At 39.6% G+C, this 20,776-nt stretch overlaps 3 protein-coding genes across 4 annotated transcripts in view; all 3 read right to left on the minus strand.

Moving 5' to 3' along the window:
• Positions 1-559: 559 nt before the first annotated feature.
• Positions 560-1,485, minus strand: LOC117049266 (28S ribosomal protein S18c, mitochondrial-like). The gene is given in 3 exon segments (XM_033154007.1): positions 560-820; positions 1,221-1,255; positions 1,257-1,485. Coding segments are annotated over 3 exon segments (423 nt in total). The 5' UTR covers positions 1,425-1,485; the 3' UTR covers positions 560-600.
• Positions 1,486-1,642: 157 nt separating this feature from the next.
• SAAL1 (serum amyloid A like 1) lies at positions 1,643-12,876 on the minus strand. Of its 2 annotated transcripts, none has more exons than XM_033153998.1 (13): positions 12,760-12,851; positions 11,213-11,358; positions 10,268-10,381; positions 9,255-9,338; positions 6,832-6,911; positions 5,530-5,589; positions 4,992-5,107; positions 4,191-4,374; positions 3,529-3,614; positions 3,227-3,427; positions 2,606-2,802; positions 2,132-2,224; positions 1,643-1,922 (listed from the first exon to the last, which is right to left on the minus strand). In XM_033153998.1, exons 2-13 carry the CDS (start codon positions 11,336-11,338, stop codon positions 1,830-1,832), a joined length of 1,434 nt encoding a protein of 477 aa, XP_033009889.1. In that variant the 5' UTR covers positions 11,339-11,358; positions 12,760-12,851; the 3' UTR covers positions 1,643-1,829. The 2 variants fall into 2 exon arrangements, with proteins under 2 accessions (XP_033009889.1, XP_033009883.1); XM_033153992.1 differs by having other exon boundaries at positions 1,644-1,922; positions 11,213-11,377; positions 12,760-12,876.
• Positions 12,877-16,431: 3,555 nt separating this feature from the next.
• The window catches only part of HPS5 (HPS5 biogenesis of lysosomal organelles complex 2 subunit 2), a 29,031-nt gene continuing 24,686 nt past the window's right edge, over positions 16,432-20,776 (minus strand). Inside the window, exons 21-23 of the mRNA XM_033154024.1 lie at positions 19,440-19,546; positions 17,737-18,022; positions 16,432-17,146 (exon numbers count right to left, since the gene is read on the minus strand). Of these exons, the coding sequence (XP_033009915.1) occupies positions 17,086-17,146; positions 17,737-18,022; positions 19,440-19,546 (454 nt within the window). The 3' untranslated portion in view covers positions 16,432-17,085. The remainder of the gene's footprint in view (positions 17,147-17,736; positions 18,023-19,439; positions 19,547-20,776) is intronic.

Below are 20,776 nucleotides of genomic sequence, written 5' to 3' on the forward strand. Positions count from 1 at the left end.
AGGCACACCTGAAAAAATTACCATGTACCCCCTGAAATCCACAACATACAAGGCAGGAGCATATTTTTCAGAACATGTGTACATTTCAAACATGCAATTTGGAGTGCTACAATTGCACAAGAAAGCCACAATTACAAGTGACCATTTATTATTTCATCACCACCATTGCTATAAAAAGAGCATGTTATGCATCAATAATGGCATTTAATTAATTGTTCAGTGTCTGACCTGCTTAAAAGCAATGCACTGCTTTACTACTACTATGATAACGAAATGCAATGATGTCTAAAACAGGCATTGTAGCAAGGAGAAAACAGAGCATGACAACCATATAGGAATTCAGTTATTCATTATTTCTTTTGTAATTGGTATTACCATTAACAGTTAACTTTTTTAAAAAAAAATCATTTTGACCGCATGTTTTCCACCTTGCATACAAAATGACAGCCATTTAAAGAATGGCATGATTATTAGGACAGAGGAGAAGCATTCTGCCATTCACATGGCAAACCTTTGTGAGTGGTTTGTTTTTTAAGGATGTACCAAGAATGAGTACTAATCAGTTACAAAATCAGTTTTATTAAGTACAGTTAACACAATTCATTCTGGATATTTGATACAACATACTTTAGGGTCGCTGAGGAATGTTAGGTCCTTAAATATAACCGACATAAAACCCATTTGTGGGCTCTTAACCTCTCGCTGTTTCTTCGCACATAAGCCTGTTAGTGTTATATGCCTTCCAAAGATGTGACCAGTGTGTGGCGAAATAAACTGTGATAAAAGCTGTACATTTTTGTAGTCAACAGTTACCCCACATGTATGTGAAACAATCCGGAAGATATTGTCACGGGGAGATAGAGTGGCATGTCTTGGAGTTCTCCCCATGTCCTGGCCCCGCCCCAAACTTAACGTATTGATATGTGGGTGTTCACTTTAAGGAAGGAAAGCCTGGATGTTTGACCACAGGTGTCGCTAATTAAGATCAAGTTCCCTATAAAAGGCAGGCATTTGGGATGGGAGTGGAAACCTTGTCACAGACCCAGGTCTGTGTGTCCTCGCTACCCATTTGAGGGGCTCCTGGGAGCAGATTGGGGACATGTTGATTTGGGTATATATGTTTTTCTTCAATAAAGGTATTTTGGTTCACCTTCTACCTGCTTGGTTTATTTGTCCTGATATCCTTGAAAAGAACCCCTGCATTTGGCAGAACACCACATAAGACACACTTTTTAGGAGGCTCCTTATAGGAATTTGTCCACTGACACAGGCATGTCTGCCTTACTGGACAACTGTTCACTGTATGAACTACACCCCCATCTCCATGATGCAACTGCACCAGAGGAAACAGCGCCCTTCCTTACGCCAGCAAAGAGACAGAAAACCCAGCCTGAGCCCTTGGTGGCCATCGCCAAGGCAGCCATGTTTTCCGCCTTTCAAGCTTCCGCTGCGGAAAACGCACAGACCCAACAGTTAACTTTTAAAAAATACATACAAACTGTTTCAAAATAAACGAAGCATCTTCAATTATTTTTGTCAATTAGGTTGAGACAAACAACCTCAATGGCTACTAACAAATAAAACTGTGCTTGCACTCCCCGTCAAGTAAAGTACTTAGAATTGCAGATGGGAAACAAGTTCTCCTAAAGTCTGTGTTGTATGCCATTCTCCACCACTTCCATTCTTGTTTTATGAAGGTGTTCATCTGAGTTTCCTTGCAAAGATGTTTCAGAAATAACGCACGCTTCTTTATTATTCACATGCTGCTTTCTTAAAACAAGAATGAATGATTCCAAATCTTCCTGTAAAAAAATGCAATTAATATGCTCCTATGCCTGAAGTCTCAAGCTTGGGAATGCTTTTCTTAAGTTGTCAGCAAGGACCTGATCAGCTTCATTCAGCACTTCAAGAAAATTCTCTACCTGTGTAAAATAAAATACAAGTGTCAACAAGATGAGTCAGGTGAACCACAGGAATTGCCAATCTATTTAGCATGCATCTTGAATAAGATTAATGAACAACTCAAAAGGATTATTTAAATCCAGTATGGCTAACCTTCTTTGGCCTGAGGGTTGCATTTACCTACTGGGGGCAACAGATTTTTTTGCTTATTTTCAGAGGTTATACATACCGGAGAAGAATACAACGGGAGAAGGTTTTTAAACGCACAGGAACATTTCTGTTCATTTAGATGGCTTTGCTTGAGCCCCTCCAGTATGTTTTCCTAGAAGCACCAAAATAGTATTAGTTCATATAGTATTGTGTGTGTGTGTGTGTGTGTGTGTGTGTGTAGAATTTTGTTGCTATCCAACTGAATGAACAATGCTCATATAGTACTGTATAAAATAATAATAAAATGCTAATAATGCAGTTCAAATGCAAGATGACAACAACAAATTAACATGCTCCCATGAAAAGCTCCACATGATGACAATGCACACATGGAGCCCAGGTGATCAAGGGGTTATTTACCATACCCTGGAAAACATTTCAAAATGAACGCTGTAACCCATATAAAAGATGATCGTGGGCATCACTGCACTAGTGATAAAACCAGAGCAGAGACCAAAAAGCATGTGAATCTACAGGTTCATATGACTGTTACCTTAGAAAGTTCCTGAAGCACATTCGACAGTAGTTCACAACAGATGTCCTTCAAGATTTTAAAATGAAAATCCTCCTCAGCTGTTCCCAACTTCTCGGCCTCCTCTGACTTGGGTTTGTTGGAGTTTTCTACAGATCTCTTCCCACATTCATCCATGTTCTGCAAGACTCTAATCAGGCTATCAATCAGAGGCATATCTGACAGGTAAAACAAGGAAAAACTTTATGGACATATGAACTAGCATTTTTGGTAATCTGCCCTAAGCAACAGAGCAATTAAAGGTTTTGAAATGCAAAAGCTTTAATGAAAAATGGAATGTGTCTCTACATACTTTATTATAATGAAAATAATGAGCATTCCAAGGATTGAAAGAATTATTCCCCAACTAAGGAATATAAGACACTACAAGGGGAGAGGGTCCAGCCACCGCAGCAAATTTCCCCGTACTAGGGAGTCACACAACTATGGTCTACACAGACATTTGCCTAGATGAACATATACTTTTTCTCATTCCCCATCACCTGTGACCTATACCACAACTCCAGACTGCCATTGTTTTCTATAAAAACCTTAGCATCCCTAAAATATTAGCTCTTGTGGTAAGTAAGAAAATACACTTGCTTTTCTCCATCTTGATATATTCGTGTCTGTGTCTATATATAGTCTGTGAAGCAAAGATGGCTGATAACACAGACAAAGTAGAAGCCAAGACTGTCTTCTGTTCCTGAACAACAAATGGTGGATCATCTGGCTGGCAGAGTTCATGACAAAACAGGTCATACAGCAAAGTCCAAGTTTCTTTTCCATTACCAGGAGTCTGTACTTCAGAATGGAAAAAAGAAATATCTCATGCAACTTGAAGAAAACGTCTACCAAAGAATTATTCAAATTTGTTACAATAAAGTGCAATTGAAGCATCCTACCAATAGCTTGAACGCCTTCATCCACTGTGGTGAGCAGCTGTAGGATATGCATATAAACATCAAGCCCTTCTGAACTTTTATCTGTGCTGTAGAAAAGAATTACAAATTATGTTTAGAACTATTACCATCAAGAAATCTGTATGCCTATGTAAAGTGATTTTTTTTAAAAAAACATTATTTCTACCTCAGTTCTCAGTCAATTACTCTTATAGTGGCTAAACTCAAGTTGTTCTTTGAGTTTTCATTTCCAGTAATAGTTTGAACAAGCTATTTTTGTTCAGGTGTGTACACTTGTTCCCTGCTTACTTGAACAGACTTTCTCCATAAGGAAAAAGCCTACGTGCAGGCAGACAGAGGCACAGACCTCTTATAAATATGAGTACCCTTGGTACAGTCTTCCTATCGCTTTGGCAAGTAGGTCATGTGTGGATTTTTTAAAAAATAAATTTTGGGCACCCATGAAATGGTACACATATACCCAAAAGCCACTAAAACTTGTGAGATTTGGTTCAAATCCCCTAATCAATGAGTCTCATTGGGTAACATTGGTCTAGTGGGATAAAATGGGGAGAAGGGAAACTATGTATGCTGCCAAGTGTGGGATAAAAATGTAAATAAGTAGCTCCAATATCACATGCATTCATATATGGGCATATACATACCAGATTTGTTTTACAGCTTCAAGCAGGCAAGGTACAATTTTGAAATTTGGAAGCTCATCTGGAGAATCATCTGCAGGCTGCTCCACTGACTGGCAAGAACCTTTCTTAATCCAGTTTAACATTAATTCTTCATCCAAGTCAAACAACTTGTCGACCACCTCACCTATTTTCACTAGCAACTCCACTGTAACAAAGATCAAATCTCATTTATATATTGATGAACTAATAAAATAAAATTTACTCTTGCTCACTTCTTAGAAAACAACACAAAGAAAACAGTTTCAATATTTTTTTTGGTCTGGCTTCTTTTGGTTATATCTGTTATTATGACAGTGTAAGCTCCTTGAGGACTTAACCACTTCCACTTGTGCAAAAAACCACCCAGAACAACACAAGGGGGGGGGGAATCATTCCATCTGGAAAACTGCAATGCTTGAGGGGAATGGAACTTCTGTCATAGCGCAACATGGAATTCCACCCAAAGGCTGTATTTAAAGTAGCACGAAGATTGTTTCATCCACATACACACTGCAGCTTGCCAGACGGAATTGGGTCCCCTCTTACAATCATGAGCAGGAAGGAGACAGCTGTGCTGGTTATGATTACAATGCATTCAGAAGAATTCACCAAAAAGAGTTAAACAGTTATTGATATACCTCAGTTAAAATGCCTGGAACATTTTTCTTAAGAAATATAAAAACATTCAATTGATAAACGAGTTATTTGAAACATGCTAGCCTTTTCATAAGGAAACAAAAAGTGGCCTGATAGGAGCAATATTCAGATTAATTTATAACATACCATTTGTTGAACTGGACATGATGAAACATACACAGTCATACACTGATGGACTTCGTTGAATTCTTTCCACCCAAATATTGGCCACCTCAGAGTGGCAGAGGCAAGTTAGCAACAACCTAAAGGGGGAAAATCACACTTAATCACACTTTAAAAAGAAATCCAATATTTGGGCTGCAATCTTGGAAGTAAGTCCACTTGAAGTCAATGGCACTTGCTTCTCAGTAGACAGTAATAGGATTGTACCATTAATTTTAACTCCATATGTGTAAATGAGGAATGTCTATCAGAGTTACAATAAAAATTGGAATCTGGGATACTGGTATCAGTTAAATGTGATTTTAGGTTGAAAACAAAGAATTTGGAAGCCTGAAAATAAGGCCTATTGTATTCAATAGCACTTGCTTCCAAGTAAGTATATGTAGGATTGAAGCCTTCATTCATGAAATTAAGCACACCTGCTAATATTTTATTTACATGCACTACAACTCAATTCTTAGGGGTAGTTTATGCTATTTTAGTTACTGACAAAATAGCTTACCTGCTTGTTTCGAGGAGAGTAGGGGAATCGGAATCACTTAAACGCTGCAGCACCATCTGTCTGAGAAAATGACAACAGACTGAAAATGAGGAGGTAGCGAGGATCAATTTCCCATACATTTTCCTGAAATTTTGTCCAGACATACACCACCACATGCCACCATCTCCTAAATATACATCCCTAGTATTTATAGCTGCAAGAATAAAGAACAAGAAAGCTGGGAGGAATTTCTTTATCCAAGTATAAGATGAAGTGAGACACATATTACTATAAAGCTGGGACGATCAGTCATAAAGGGCACTAGTCTACAACTCTGAAAGTTCTTGATTCTATACAATTTTCCTGTGTGACCCTTTGCCAACGGCATTCACTAACAAATTAAAAAGGAAAAATTGTACATGGACAGGAATAGCCTTGCTACTACTTCACAAGTCCACAGTACCAGCAATATGCTAATTGTAGAACAGCAGTGATAAGGTCATTGCCAGAGTGTTTGCAAGAAACGCATGACACTGCCTTATACAGGAATCAGACCATTCATCTGTCTAGCTCAGTACTGTCTAGACTGATAGGTAATGGCTCTCCAGGCTTTCAGAATGGGGTAGTTCCATCTTGAGGTGCCAAGGGTCAAACCTAGGACCTTCTGTAAGCAAAGCACATGCTTCTCCAGTGACCTATCTCTCAAATTGCAGTTGGTGAACCATTCACTCCTTTAAATTTGTGTAATAAAAGTACAAAAAGAGGAAGTGTAACTACAGAGAAGTTAGAAGCTGCTGCAAAACCTCTATTGGAAAAGGACTGTGCATAGTACAATTTGAAATATACAAATTTTATGCTCTTTCCCACGCTCCCTCCTGTTCTCCTTCAAACTGTTACATTTCAGACATTCCATTCTTTCAGACACACTTTCAATACCTCCAAGCTCTCCCTCACCATCCTTCTGCCCTCCCCACACAAATGCATAGAAAACCAGGTCTCATTCTATCAGTTCCTTTTCTTACATTTACTCCATAACTCTTATGCTTTGACTCTGACTCCTGCCACATCAATGACACTCATCTCACTAAACCTTTTTCTGTAGTGAAGTCAAAAACTTACAGTAATCTAACTCCTGCTTGCCCTTATTACCAGTCACCCTCTTGTCCAGTCTTACAAATGTTAGTATCTTGAATCTGTTTCCCCCTACTCTATAAAGAGCATGTCTAGTACATGTGCCTGTCTACTACTTCAACAACAATTAAGAGTTGAAACATTTACAGTTTCAAAAACACTGAGAAACCAAGAACAAAGCATACTACTTACCCAAGGTTCTCATGTTTACTAATGGACAGGCATATGTCTTGGCAACAGGCCATATTGCCCAGTATTCCCACACAGATTTCCTGAAATGCCAATATAGTGGGGTTAAGCACATAAAGTAGAGCTTGCCTACAGTCAGCATAAAGTACTTAAGGAGAAAAAGAATGGAGGGAAAGATTGTAGCAGAAGACAAATAGATTCAAGGAATAGGACAGATGCGCTTTTGACCCTTGCTTGGTCTTCAGCAGCCATACAGGCTCACAGCAGAGCAATATTTAGCCATGTCTTCTTCTTTGGCAGTGACTAGATTCAGGTGCTCCAAGATATTTTGGAAGAACATGGACCAATTAAGTATTCCCAAATAAGAATAAAGTTATTTGCACAGTAACACTGTGTGTTACTCTCTGTGTGTGTGAGAGAGAAATGTATACTGTCAGGGCCAGAACACAGCAGATCAATGGAAGTTCTGCTTTTGTGAGCCAGAATCTTTGTCATCAGCCAGCTCCCAAATCCATCTGCACCTCCTCTTCCTATTTCCTTCCTCCTGGAGGCAAGAAGCTGCACTGCATCATCAACTCCCAGAGGCCAAAAGAGACTGCCTCCACACACCAGCATTTCTCAAATTATAATGCACTGCTCTGTGGATTTTAACTATAAGCCAATCATTGCTGAGAAACAGACTTATAAGTGTAAAAAAGAGGGGGGGAATTGGCAGCAAGTGTTTCCCCTTGAAGAATTGTGTTTCATTCTAATTTGAAAGTGCTTAGAAGATGGTTACAGAAAAAGGAGTCAACAGTAGTTCATCCTTTCCAGTAAATATGACATAATTCATGCTATAACTTTTTAAATATAGGAGGGTAAGTATTAAATAAAAGTTATTCCCAAGTCCAAATGTATTGATTGATTGATTGATTGATGAATACTGCATTCTGCTTTTCAAGTTGCACTTCCAAAGGAATGTACAAAAGCAAAACAAAAAAGCATATAACTAAAAATAAATATGTATCAAAATACCAGGAACAAATCCAACAGACACGGTAGAAAAATGCAAAGATAACAAAAAGGGGGGCTATTCCCAAAGCACTAGATGGATAAATATCTAGAGCTCCAGTGCTACAAACCAAAGATTACCCACATGGTGTTAAAGCCATTCTAGCATCGTAGACTAATCCAAAACTGTAGAGAAGTTTATGCAGAAGGAGGTTCTCCCTGAAAGAACCAGGTACTATACTATTTAAGCTTTGAAGGTTAAAATACATATCCTGAGTTGGACATGGAAAGAAATGTGAAGCCGATCCAATTGTTTCATTGCATGTGTGATATGGCTATGCCAATTAATGCCTGTCAATAGTTGGGCAACTGCTTTCCATGCCACATGAAGTTTCTGAACCATCTTCCTTGGCAGTTCCACATACAGTGCATTGGAACAAGCTAAGCCACAATACGCTGACAGTGCGATACTATGCACATCTATTCAGAAGTTAACCCATTTTTTAATGTATTTTTATTAAAGATTTTCTTGATTTACCAAAGTATGTGCAATGTCTCTCTCTTGTATTTTTTTCCATGTAACATTTTTACAAATCAGTTTCATTTGTTGAGACATTAGGAAGAAAAGGGGGAAAGAGGTGGAGGGGGGAAAGATGGGTGGGGGTGGGGTCGAGTGACAATGTTTCTATTTTACTTAATATATGTACAGTTTGGTGTCAGCGTTGCTTGTGCAGGTTCTCTGCTGTTCGCTTGTGTTCCCATAAGTGTGATGCTGCTTGAGACATGACTGCACCCTGACACATGAATAAAAATAGCCAGGTCTCTTACCTTCCAGCAGTAAGTGCAGCTGAATTACTAGAGCAATTCAGCAGTGAGTGACACAAGCTGCCAATGCAGCCTATTCAACTCCTTACTTAGAAGTTTTTAAAAACAATTTTGGAGGAATGAGCATCTGAATCAAAGAGCCAATCTAGGAGGGAAACCAGACTAGATGATCCATCATTACCCTTACAACCCCACAGTCCTATGACTACAGGAAACTTCTAATTATCCCAGCTTTTGAAGCACTGGGTTCCCCTAATTTAAGAAGTCAAAAGCCAATGTAAACCCCCCTCCCCAAGGATTTGGTAGCACTGCTTATGAAGCTATACTTTTAATTTTATTGGGAGCTACATTAGGACGACTGCCATATTATCAAGTTAAGAGGAATCAGGTTTTATCATAATATTGTGCAGAACTGTCACTAAGAACAAAACCTGTTGGAAATTGAGAAATAGGCCTTGATTCTGTATTGGCTTGTCTACTGGTAGAGCTGAATACCAATTCTTTTCTATTTTGCCATTCATCTACACCTGCCTACATAAGGCATATGGATCGCATCCAAAAAGCACAATGCATTATTAATAAACAGGGTACAGAGTCAAGAGATGACTTACAGTAAGCCGAGGACTCTTGGACTTGGCAAAGACACCCAAAAATATATCAGGGGCATTAAACTCTTGTAGAAATAAAGCAACATCCTGAAAACAAGAATGGTTATTGTCAGTGGATGATTACATGAGAAATGAAATTCAGTTCACTTTGAAAAGTAAGGCAGTCTTTCATTCAGATTCAGATGGCCACTACACATACCCAAGTAGCTATCTTGTCAGTTATTATTTTTTCAGTGCATTAACACTTGTCATTTTAGTCCCTCCTACACTGAAGTTAATGATTAGTGGCATATATCCATTAATATAAAATACCCAATTGCTTCTTAAATTAATACAAGATATTAAGAAATTGGTAAGAAAGCCAATAAGGTCCTATGTATTTTGCTGAGCTGGCCCAGATTATTCCCACAATTCCTAAGAGCTCTGTGATGGACAGCAGTTTTTCCACACACAAGAAACTCTCATGATATGCAACTTGACCAGCTACAGTAAATTGATATTTCAGAAGGTACTCATCATTCATCTCACATTTAAATAAAATTAGGGCAGGGAAAAACCTTCCAAGACAATATACAATGAGTGAATATCCAGTGTTAGTCACACTCAGAACAGGTCAACAGATTTTAATGGGCTACTCTGAGCTTGACTAACACTGGATTTTGCTCAAGAAGAGTGCTAACAGATAGCACAAAACAACAGAGTTTCACAACTTACACATTTTAGCAACACTGTTCCTAGCCAACAATAGCTATGCATGATTCTTCTTTGACAAGCTTACTGGACACTAAAGTATGTAAGGAACAGAAACCAGACGTCTCCCAGATAATTGCAATCCTTTATAGAATATACTTATTTTATTTTATTAATTTATAGATATCTTACTATAAAAATGAAGTTGTTTACAATAAAGCTAAAATTAAACATAGAATAAAACAAAATACATATCTGCAAATATTTACAGATAACCTCCTCTAAAAATATCCAAATAACAGAATACCAAATCACTAAAAACATACCTTATCCATTGACATGTCCCATACTTTACAAATGTCATTTTCCAGATCTTCATCGAGCTCCACTTGTTCTTCAACATTGTTTAACTCAGATTCATCTTCCTTAGAGCTAACAACCTTCCAAAAAAAGAACAACATACTGACAAAGGAATCAAAGTAGCACAATAAGCCATTGGTCTGCTCAAACACACATTGGTCTGCACTGCACAACTTTTCTCCCAAATACTGCACAACTGCACTGCACAACTTCTACCCAAATATGAAGCATTACCTCAATACACTACTGTTTCAGTGGCCTGAGTGTGAGCAATAAGTTTATCACCAGAAATCATCAATTATGTTATTCATTATAGATAGCACAAATAAAGCATAAATCCAACAAGATTTTAATTTAATTTCACTTTGCATTTGCACCAGCATGGCAAATTTTAAATTATCACCTGCCCACCTCAGTCCACCCATCTTTACTCAAAGACAAGTCTCACTGATGTCAACATGACTTTGTTGTTGTTCAGTCATTTCCGACTCTTCGTGACCCCATGGACCAGAGCACGCCAGGCACGCCTGTCTTTCACTGCCTCCCGCATGACTTAATTCCAATTAACATGACTTAATTCCAAGCAAATACAAATAGGACTGCAGCCTTAGAATACACATTTCACAGTTCCAATTGACATCAGCCACCATTGGTTGTAATGGACCTCAAATATCATCTAGTGCAACTCCCTGCAGATGCAAGAAATCAAGCATTTACTTAGACAGGGCTTATTCCCATCTATTTTTACCTGCTGTTTTATACAGTATATGTTTTATAGAAGACATATTTTTCACAAATATACACATTCATTTTAAAAGCTTCTAAAACTAGACATTGTACAATTCAAACATATTATTTGTTGCCCTCACATCCAGTTTAGCCATGAGTGGTTTCATGCGTATGCAGCATACCTCAATTAGTTTTGTAAGGACACTGAAAAACCAGTGTTTGCTGTAAACTGTATTTCTAATAGAATCCCCAGGAACGACGTCCTCCTCCTCGTCATTGCTGGAAGGTGGTGAAGGATTCCTGTCCATATTTGAGTAACACAATCCAACTGCCAGATCAAAAGATTTCTAGAAGTGAGCAAAAAACAACAGCAAAATATTTTAAAACCACAAAGGCTCATCCTAGCACTTATTATTCCTTAACAGCTGTCCACGGATGAGACCAATGTTTTATATCCAAAAGATACATGCACATGCACCTTCTTTCATCCAAAAACAAAGCCTTGCAATCGCTTCCACTCAATTAAAGCCTTGAAAAATGTTTTGTTAATGTGCATGGCAATCGCACTGTGGGTTTTTAAAAACTAAGTACTGGGCACATGAAGTAGGGAGGTGATCCTTTGGCACCTAGGAAGTCCTTCAATTAAAAAAGAAACAAGGCCAATTCAAATGTTGACACACCTGCTGACAAACCTACTGCATTTACTCAAATCCAATGCTCATCTTTTGGGGCCAAATTACACTGTGAAAATTAAGGTGCACAATAGATTCAACGGCACATTAACTGTACATTCATCAGGAAATACTTTTTTTTTTGTTTCAAGGTTCTGAAAACTGAGGTGCCCATTAGATTCGATGGTACATTAGACTCGAGTAAATACGGTACATCTTGTGGGATGTGGTGCTGGGCCTCCCACCAGCGCACTCTTTCCCATAGGACATAATATGAAAAACACGGACACAGAGACATGTATTAACCTATCCTTCCCAGTTCTTCAACAGCTCTTTGCACGAAGGGCAGTGTCCCTAAAGTAGGCATAGGCAAACTGTCCAGATGTTTTGGGACTACAACTCCCATCATCCCTAGCTAACAGGACCAGTGGTCCCGACCTAAACCCTACGTTTTACATGTCTGCTCCGTTTCTAACTTTTAAATATGGTTTTTACTGTACAGTTTTATGTATTTCTGTTGCAAACCGCTTTGATACTTTTTATGAAACAGCAGCATATAAATATTTGTAAATAAATACCGGTCCTGATCTGCCCCATTGGATCTGGAGCTACCAACATCTATAATCTATTTAGAGGACTACCCAGAAATTAAATAACATTTCCAAACAATCCCTTGGATAGGGCATCTCAAGGTGCAAATAAAAAAGAACAAAGCACAAGGGGGCACCACTAAGATGATGAGCGTCAGCTCTAACCATTAAACCAGGCGGCTCCAAGGGCTGGTGCCCACCCTGAGCCTTATTCATCCTTCTCTCTCCCTCAAATGGCGAGGAAAACTAATGAAAGCCAAGCAATCAAGACGAAAGATTTCACTCTTTTTAAATCACCTCACGTGCTTCCTCGCCTGAGCCCTAACACTGAAAACATGTTCCGGGGATCAGATTAAGCCCTGGCAAGACCCCCCCCCCCCGCTAGACCGAAAACCAGGACAGGATCCGCCCCCTCAGCAATGATTCCCACAGGAGCCGCGATATATCTCGAGCGGCGACATGAGGAACCTTGGCTCGCCGCCGCCGCGTCTTCTGCTTCAGCCCCGACAAGTTTAGGCGGCCCCGTGGGAGACGCGCGGCCGCCGCCGCCGTTGTTTACAGGCCTCCCCGTCCTTTCCCGCCTTCTCTCTCTCTCTCTCGGCCAATGAAGCAGCTCCAAGGATGGGAGGAGGAGGACGGCGGCGGCGGCGGCGGCAAACCTTCGTAGGCCTTCGGGAAATGAGGCGGCTTCCGCGAGGCTCTGGAAGCGCCCCAGGCCTTCCCTCTCCCTCGGCCCGAAATGGAGAGCTAGCCACACAGCCGCTGTGCAAACTCACGAAGCGAAGCGCCCCCTGGCGGCGGCCTCTCGAAACGCCCGGCAACGGGTGGCCTCGGCTTCCCTTTTTAATAATAAAATTTCCGTTTCCCCGCAAAGGCTTTTTTTTTTTTTTTAAATACACGGAAGGAGGGCGCACGTCCTCGTGCGAATGTAACTGCAGCCGGGTCTAGAAAGGAGTGCCTGGTTGGTTCTCCGCCTTCATCAAAAGCATACTTTCCAAGAAAAAGAAAAAATATCCCACAAAATTCGACTGGAACTTTCTCAAAGATCCAACATGACTAGGAAATCCTAAAATGAGGATTTGAAGAGCGGGGTCTCTTTTGCAAGTTGCTGCCGTGTCAAAAGTGGGTGGAAATGAAAGAGTGCCTGGAAGATAATCGGTGCCGGATTTACGTATAAACTAAACAAGCTACTGTATAGCTTAGGGCCCCCATCTCCTCCCCCCCCCCACTATTAATATACTTACCGGTAATTGTATTTCAGTTCAACAATTAATTTGATAAAATACATATTTTGTTATGTGCAAATAGCTTTAGATACCTATTAGTTCCATAAATTACCATATAGCATATATTCAACACAAAAACAGCGACAATTTGTTGTTGACAAAGGACAACTGAACATTTAAAGGGCCCCATTACCTTCAGTAGCTTAGGGCCTCATCAAACCTAAATCTGGCCCTGAAGACAATGCGCAACTGGCTCAAGCCAAGAGTGGACAGCTCTGGGAAATGACTAGCCAATTCATGCCATCTGGGCAAGGGGGTCTTTTCTACAAGGAGCTGGTTTATTGCAGGGAAAGAAGGAACTTCCACAAACTTTGCAAGGATTCTGTTCCCCCTACTCCCCAGGTTGTGTTCAAACTTTAGGGGGGGAAACACTGGTAACTTTGTTTCAGTGTCATGGAGAAATACCTTCAACTTTTTGGACAACATATTTCCCTTTTGTATTCAGCAATATTGTCTCCTGCCAGCATGCAGAAACTGAAAATATTATACATAGGTGAAAGAAAAAAGAAGTGTATGCTACTCCATCTTTATTTTGATTTGGTACCTCGCTAGACGAAAAACTCGCTAGACAGGCATTCGCTAACAAAATGGGTGACTTGCAAGACGAATTTCCCTATGGCCGTGACTCGCAAAACGAAAACGTTTTGCAATCCCCCCCATCAAACTACGCTTCCTCCGACCGTGCTTCGCAAGACGAAATTTCCACTATACGACAGCACTCGCGAAACGAATTAATTTCGTCTTGCGAGGCACCACTGTATGCTTAAACACTGGAGGTTCAATAGCTAGCCTAGGGCTATTCTATAAAGTTACATTATTAGAATGGCACAAATGTTGGCCCTTGGGTAATTTTCTACATGTCACTGAAAGAAGGGTTTGCAAAACAACTGTGGTTCAAGATTTCAAGAGCTGATGCTTTGCTATGTTCTTAGGTGCAAACGCTCCTGTCGTAAAAGCAGTAAGAGGGAAAGTTTGGCAGCAAACGTGGTTCTCTTTTGTAGAGATGAGACCCTAAAATGCAATGATTTCAGTTTCATAAATCCCTAGATTTAAATTCAAACCTAGCACAGAGAAAGCTGAGAATTCGCTCCTACTCTACAGGATGACCTGTCACATGCAAGCAAAAAAAATTCAACATAAAATTATAAAATGAACTGCTTGTATGCCCTTTATTTTCCAGCATGTAAACTAATATTTTATGGACAATCAACTTTTTACATCCCCAATGTTACTGAAAAATGAACAAAACATTGAGTAAGATATATTAATTTTTATTAAAATCTGGATTAACAAAAACATGAACAAGGCACAAACAAAGCTGTTTGGTTACAAGCAATGTTTTAAAGCTGTTGTTAAAACATCAACAGTGACTACAAAATAAAGTATGCTTGCAAGTAAATTATTTTTAAAAATACAAATTGTTAAGCTGTCACAAAATGCAAAACAACGTTTCATAAACTTTTAGTTGTCCACATCACATTCTCTTCAGAAAAAAATCTGTGTGAAAAGTACCATTTCATGATTTTGTGCTTCTTTTTAATAAAAAAAAAAATCCCAAAACCAATAGGTGATATCCAACCAAGTTATATTCATAATGGACCTGTCAAAATCAGTGGACATAAGTCAACTCTGAGTATAATTAACACATTGGCTATCCCCCCCACCCCCAATGTGAGGTAGTAAACATTCATTTAAAAATAAGGCCCAGATTCAAAGAGCTGGAGGGTGAACTCTACACACAGCTGGGCTTCTGGAAGTAGCCTCCACAGCACTAATGAAACCTGTCCCCAAACTCATGGGAACAGCACAGGTCTAAGAAGTTACTGTGGAGAATCAAGCTTTTAACATGGCTAACAAGATTCTTTGAACTGTGTCCTAAAAATATATATAAGGCCCTCAAGCATCTAAGTTAAGAAATAAGAACTCAGTAGTATTAAATTAGGTGTAAGTCTTTACAAGCTGTACAATAAAGTTGAGTATACAAGATGATGCAATTGTGACATTTCAGTTTTCAGCTGAAAGACTACAATAATTTTACACAATTCTGTAACCTTTCTCTAGCCCTGATTACCAAGCTTCAATAAATCACTAGTAATGTATGTATACTGCATAGTTCTAACATATTTAATACAAGAACAATGGGCAACATCCAACGAAGTCATACTCAGAGTCTCCCTTGAGTATGACTGTTAGATATCACCCAATATCTAACAGGCACAATTTACATGGACTTTGAGTCAAACCACCTCAGTGCATTAGGAAAAAAAGCACTATTTTATGTGCGTGGTGTGGGAAAGTTGCTGATTCCACCATCACACACACACACCCCCCAAACAAATACTGCAGTGCTTTCCATTCCCCAAAAGGCCAATGCTACTGCCAGATGGAGAAACAAGTAGGCCCCCTTTGCACCAACAGAAATACCGGTAACTGCGAACTGCTTTGGATCCAAGCCTTCTCAAAAATGAAGCATCTGATATTAAATAATCTTAACAAACAAATGGAAACCAAATTATCTTGATCAAATATCCAATGGTAGTATTAACAGAAATGTTGAGCACATTTTCTTATAATCATTTCTGAAAAGAGTCAAGCATTACAAAAAACAACAACCCAATACCTAGATTTAGAAGGAAAAGTATATTATTATACCAATTTGATGAACAGGATCCTATGCATGCATACTTGGGCATCAGCTGTATTGAACAGTGGGAACTGTTTCCAAGCATGCATGCACAGGATGCATTGTGCAAGGATGTAAACAAAAAAAAGTGCAAAATATTTTCTTTAGGATATGTGCAATGAGAGAGCACTATGCCATAGTATACAGGATTATATAAACCTTTAAAACGCCAAAATTTTATGTTAAACACCATTTTTAATATATGCAAGTTCTGCCAGTATTTACATTTAACTACTGGAATCTTAGTTCTGTTGATTATCACTTCAAATTCTGAATAAAACTTGTAAAATTCCACAGTGCTATCATTATAAATATTTGGAGATTATATACTTGTTTTAACACCCATTTACTTCAGCCAATGAATCAAGAGTTATATTAAAAGTGTTTTAACTCAACTCAATTATTATACACTTAGTCCCTGCAATTACATACATTCATTTATATGCAGCTTTCTGAAAATGGCAATCTGCTAGAAATGTGATGGAAGTTATTCATTTGAAATTTATATGCTGAATGTGAAGCACTGCTTCCTACATAAAGAATCCAATTTTCACATCTAAACTTAATGCTAGTAGCTCAAAGGGGTTACCATGCACAAGCATTCTTGCTGAGCAAGCAGCAGCAGCATTACAATTGTTCGTATTGGGTAAACATGCATTCAAATACTGAATGATGGAAATCCAGTAGAAAAAGGAGCTTCGATATTACTTTTTCTGCAAATCTGACTAAATGCATCTTCACTTTGACAGGAAAACACTGCTAGAAAAATGGCACAGCAAAAGAAGAACATGCTTCTTACTACTATCATTTTCTGTCATTTGTTTGCTATGCTTGTTGAGACCACAAAAATCGGTCACATCTTTCCAGCATGGACTGAATCAGGGCTCTGCAACAAAAGTGAACACATAGGAGAAAAGAGATATTATAAAGAAATTGTGGACTAACTTTACACAGCAAATTTCATCAAGTTCTTAAACTCAGAAATGTAACTTTACACTTGTCTGCACTGCAAGTTGCTACTACCTGTACTGCAACTTCTGGTTGTTTACAGAACTTGAACCTGTCACATCAGTCAAAAGATTTGTGCATTGCAGGGGGCTGGACTAGATGACCCTTGCGATCCCTTTCCAATTCTACAATTCTATGATTCTGTCTGTTCATTTCATGCTGCTCAATAAGAAACATCTGCATTTATACAGAAATGGGCCATCTCATGCCAGTGTATTTTGTGAAAGAGATTTTCTAACCACTCTTGCTGGTTTACTGGTTTCAGTAAACTATAGCTTGTACCACATTTGGATGCAATTGCAAACTATAGTTTGCCATTAACTCAAGTACTGTATGAAGCTTCCAATCTGGGCACATGGAGTGTGTGCAAGCCTGAAGGCTTATAGCTACTTGCACATGCAACACGAAATCATGACACAGTATTACCTTTTGACACAACCAATTTCAGACCATTATCAGAAGACTCACCTTTGTCTTTTTTCAGCAATTCTTAGTATCTCACAGACCTTGGCAAATCTTTCAGATAATTCAACCATCAGGCCACATTCCTGCAACAGCTGCAAAGCACGATCAGGACCAATTACTCTGGCCAACAGGAGAGCCACATTTTCAACTGTTACACTATTTGGCCAATTTGGATCACCATTACTAACAGCACCGCCATTTTGCATAGCTGGATGAAGAACACTACTGCAATGACTCTTCACAAGGCAAAGAAGGAATTTCCATTCTTCCACTGTTTCTGGAATTGCCCCTAAATGCAAAAGGGAATGATTTAGAGATCCAAACCAGATTGCTTTGTAGGACTTGATGGTGTGTGTCAGTTAAAAGTAAGTAGCCCAGCCCAAGTTCGCCGAAGAATTGATGCTTTTGAATTATGGTGCTGGAGGAGACTCTTGAGAGTCCCATGGACTGCAAAAAGATCAAACTTATCCACCCTTAAAGAAATCAGCCCTGAGTGCTCACTGGAAGGACAGATCCTGAAGTTGAGACTCCAGTACTTTGGCCACCTCATGAGAAGAGAAGACTCCCTAGAAAAGACCCTGCTGTTGGGAAAGATGGAGGGCACAAGGAGAAGACAGAGGATGAGATGGTTGGACAGTGTTCTCAAAGCGACTAGCATGAGTTTGTCCAAACTGCAGGAGGCAGTGAAAGATAGGCATGCCTGGCGTGCTCTGGTCCATGGGGTCACGAAGAGTTGGACACAACTGAACGACTGAACAACAACAACACCCCAGCCCAAACTTAGGTCCCTAGATGGTATTGGCCTGCAACTCCCATAATTCTTGACTACTGGGCCTGGGGATGATGGAAATTGTAACCCCACAATACTAGAGGACCCATGGTTGGGGTGAGGGGGAGATTCATGGACAGAATAACAGAGTAGATAGCAAGTGACATTGAGAGCATGTACGCAAGAGACAGAAAGGAGGATGGAAGTTCCCAACTATGAACACTTCATTGCATTTGCTGCAGGCTAGAATAGGACATTAAATTCACTGGCGGAGGAACGGGGATGCAGACAGCCCCCAGCACCACTATTCCGGTAGTGTGCCATCGCGGCGGCCCCTGCGCCGCACGCCACGCCCCCACAGATGGTGCATCAGGCCCTGCGGGTGGCGCATTGCCACGCCCCCCAGGTGCACACCATGCCCCCGGGATGAGCACCATGCCCCCGTCTGCTCTCTGCCCCCAGTAGCAGAGCATGCAGCTTCACCACTGATTAAATTGTCACAACAACACTATCTCCATTATACTGAAACACAAAACACAAATTCAAGAGAGTCTAATTAAATTTAAAGGTGCAAAAATAAGGGGGGAAAGGGTTTTCAAAATTCACAAACTGCCAATGTAGAAAAGGGCAAAAGAAAGTAGCAGAAATGCCACATTTTATTGTGTGCACGATACTGATGTTCTACAGTACGTTTAGGTGTAATTGCACTGAAAAAAGGATGCATGGTAACAATGTGGTTTATTTATTTTTTCTTTTCTTTTCCTGCCAGAAATGCACTTGGTGTGATTACTTCCATAGCTTGTTTTTGTTATTGTTGTTAAACTGTTTTATACTGACTTAGATTTTAAAAAATTGATAAATAAAAAGATGTCAAAACTAGTTAGTACAAGTACAGAATGTGGAATTCCACTCAAAAATCAAATTAAGTTTTACAAACCATGTTCTCTATCCAACAAATTCATATCATCCAAACAGACAATATGGGTAAGGGCTTCAGGTCTTCTATCCAGCTCCAAACAGAGAGAAAGATATCCAGGCCAGAAGCTGTAACAATATTACGGAGTGTTTCACAAACCAAAAGTAAATACTTATTTTGATTAATTATAACCTGACTGACACTTCAATATACCACAACCTTCACTGAGAAGATGAGCTTCCTTCTGTCTCCCCTCACTGAACAAAGAGTCAGAAGTTTAGATCACGGCATAATATGCAGTATTCTATTGTCAGGTGTGGGGGAACTAACATTATACTGAATAGGCCCATACTGATTTTTGATGCTCCAACAGCATAAGTCTAAATCCATATTCCATGCCTATCTTCAGCAGAATGACCCAATACACACCTCTCAATACCCATTAACAGCAACAGCACCGCTTTCCCCCTTAACACAGAACACATACACCTCCAAGTTAGCCAGTATTTTAAATAAAAAAGTTATGCAATCAAATCCAGCTGGGAGGCCCTCTTCAATTAAAAAAAATATATCTAGTTAGTTGGTTTCTGGGTGCATCGGCCCAGTTCACATAACAAATCTTGACTTAGCAAGACAGAGGAGCTCACATCCAATTCACTTCTGTCTGGTCCTTTTTGCTGCCACATCAAGCCAAGTCAAAATTTGCCTTAGTTAGTGTGTCATCTGAGCTGAACAGGGGTTTGTGGACAATCTCTCTCTTCACTAACCATGAGTTGCAACCAAGAGCCCTAGGGCCAAATGAAATGAAGGGAACCTAAATTCACAGCTGAGAACCCAAATCCAACATATCTATGTGGAACTTTGAAGTACATTAACATATTCTGAATTCTGTTCTTCTTCAGTAAATTTTATTCATTCCACAAAGTTGTCAGCTACTTAACCTCTAGCTGGGGTTTATAAAGAATTTAGACAAAGGCAAAACGCTGCTACAGATTGTATATTCCCAGTACCATTTCTCAGTTGTTCTCTTATTCAGTAGCAAACAGAATGCAAGACTTTCGTGTTACTATACCATCCCCCAACTGGTCCATGTATGCAATTCTAGCAATGGATATTTATGCTGTGGAGTGGGGGAGAAAGAAGAGGCAGGTAAGCTTTAACTCAGGGATGGGGAATCTGGGGGCCCCACAGGCTGACCACTGGAAGGGACACAGGTTCCCCAGCCTTGTTTTAACTGAATCACAGTTGCAGCTTCATTATTTATTACTGCTGCTCAGTGCTATGGCAGGCTTTGGAAGGAGAGGTAGGCAGGCAGGCAGCAACCCTGAAAGCGAAGAAGCACATTAAATATTACTCCA

Source organism: Lacerta agilis, chromosome 1 (genome assembly GCF_009819535.1).
Source record: "Lacerta agilis isolate rLacAgi1 chromosome 1, rLacAgi1.pri, whole genome shotgun sequence".
Taxonomy (NCBI): domain Eukaryota; kingdom Metazoa; phylum Chordata; class Lepidosauria; order Squamata; family Lacertidae; genus Lacerta; species Lacerta agilis.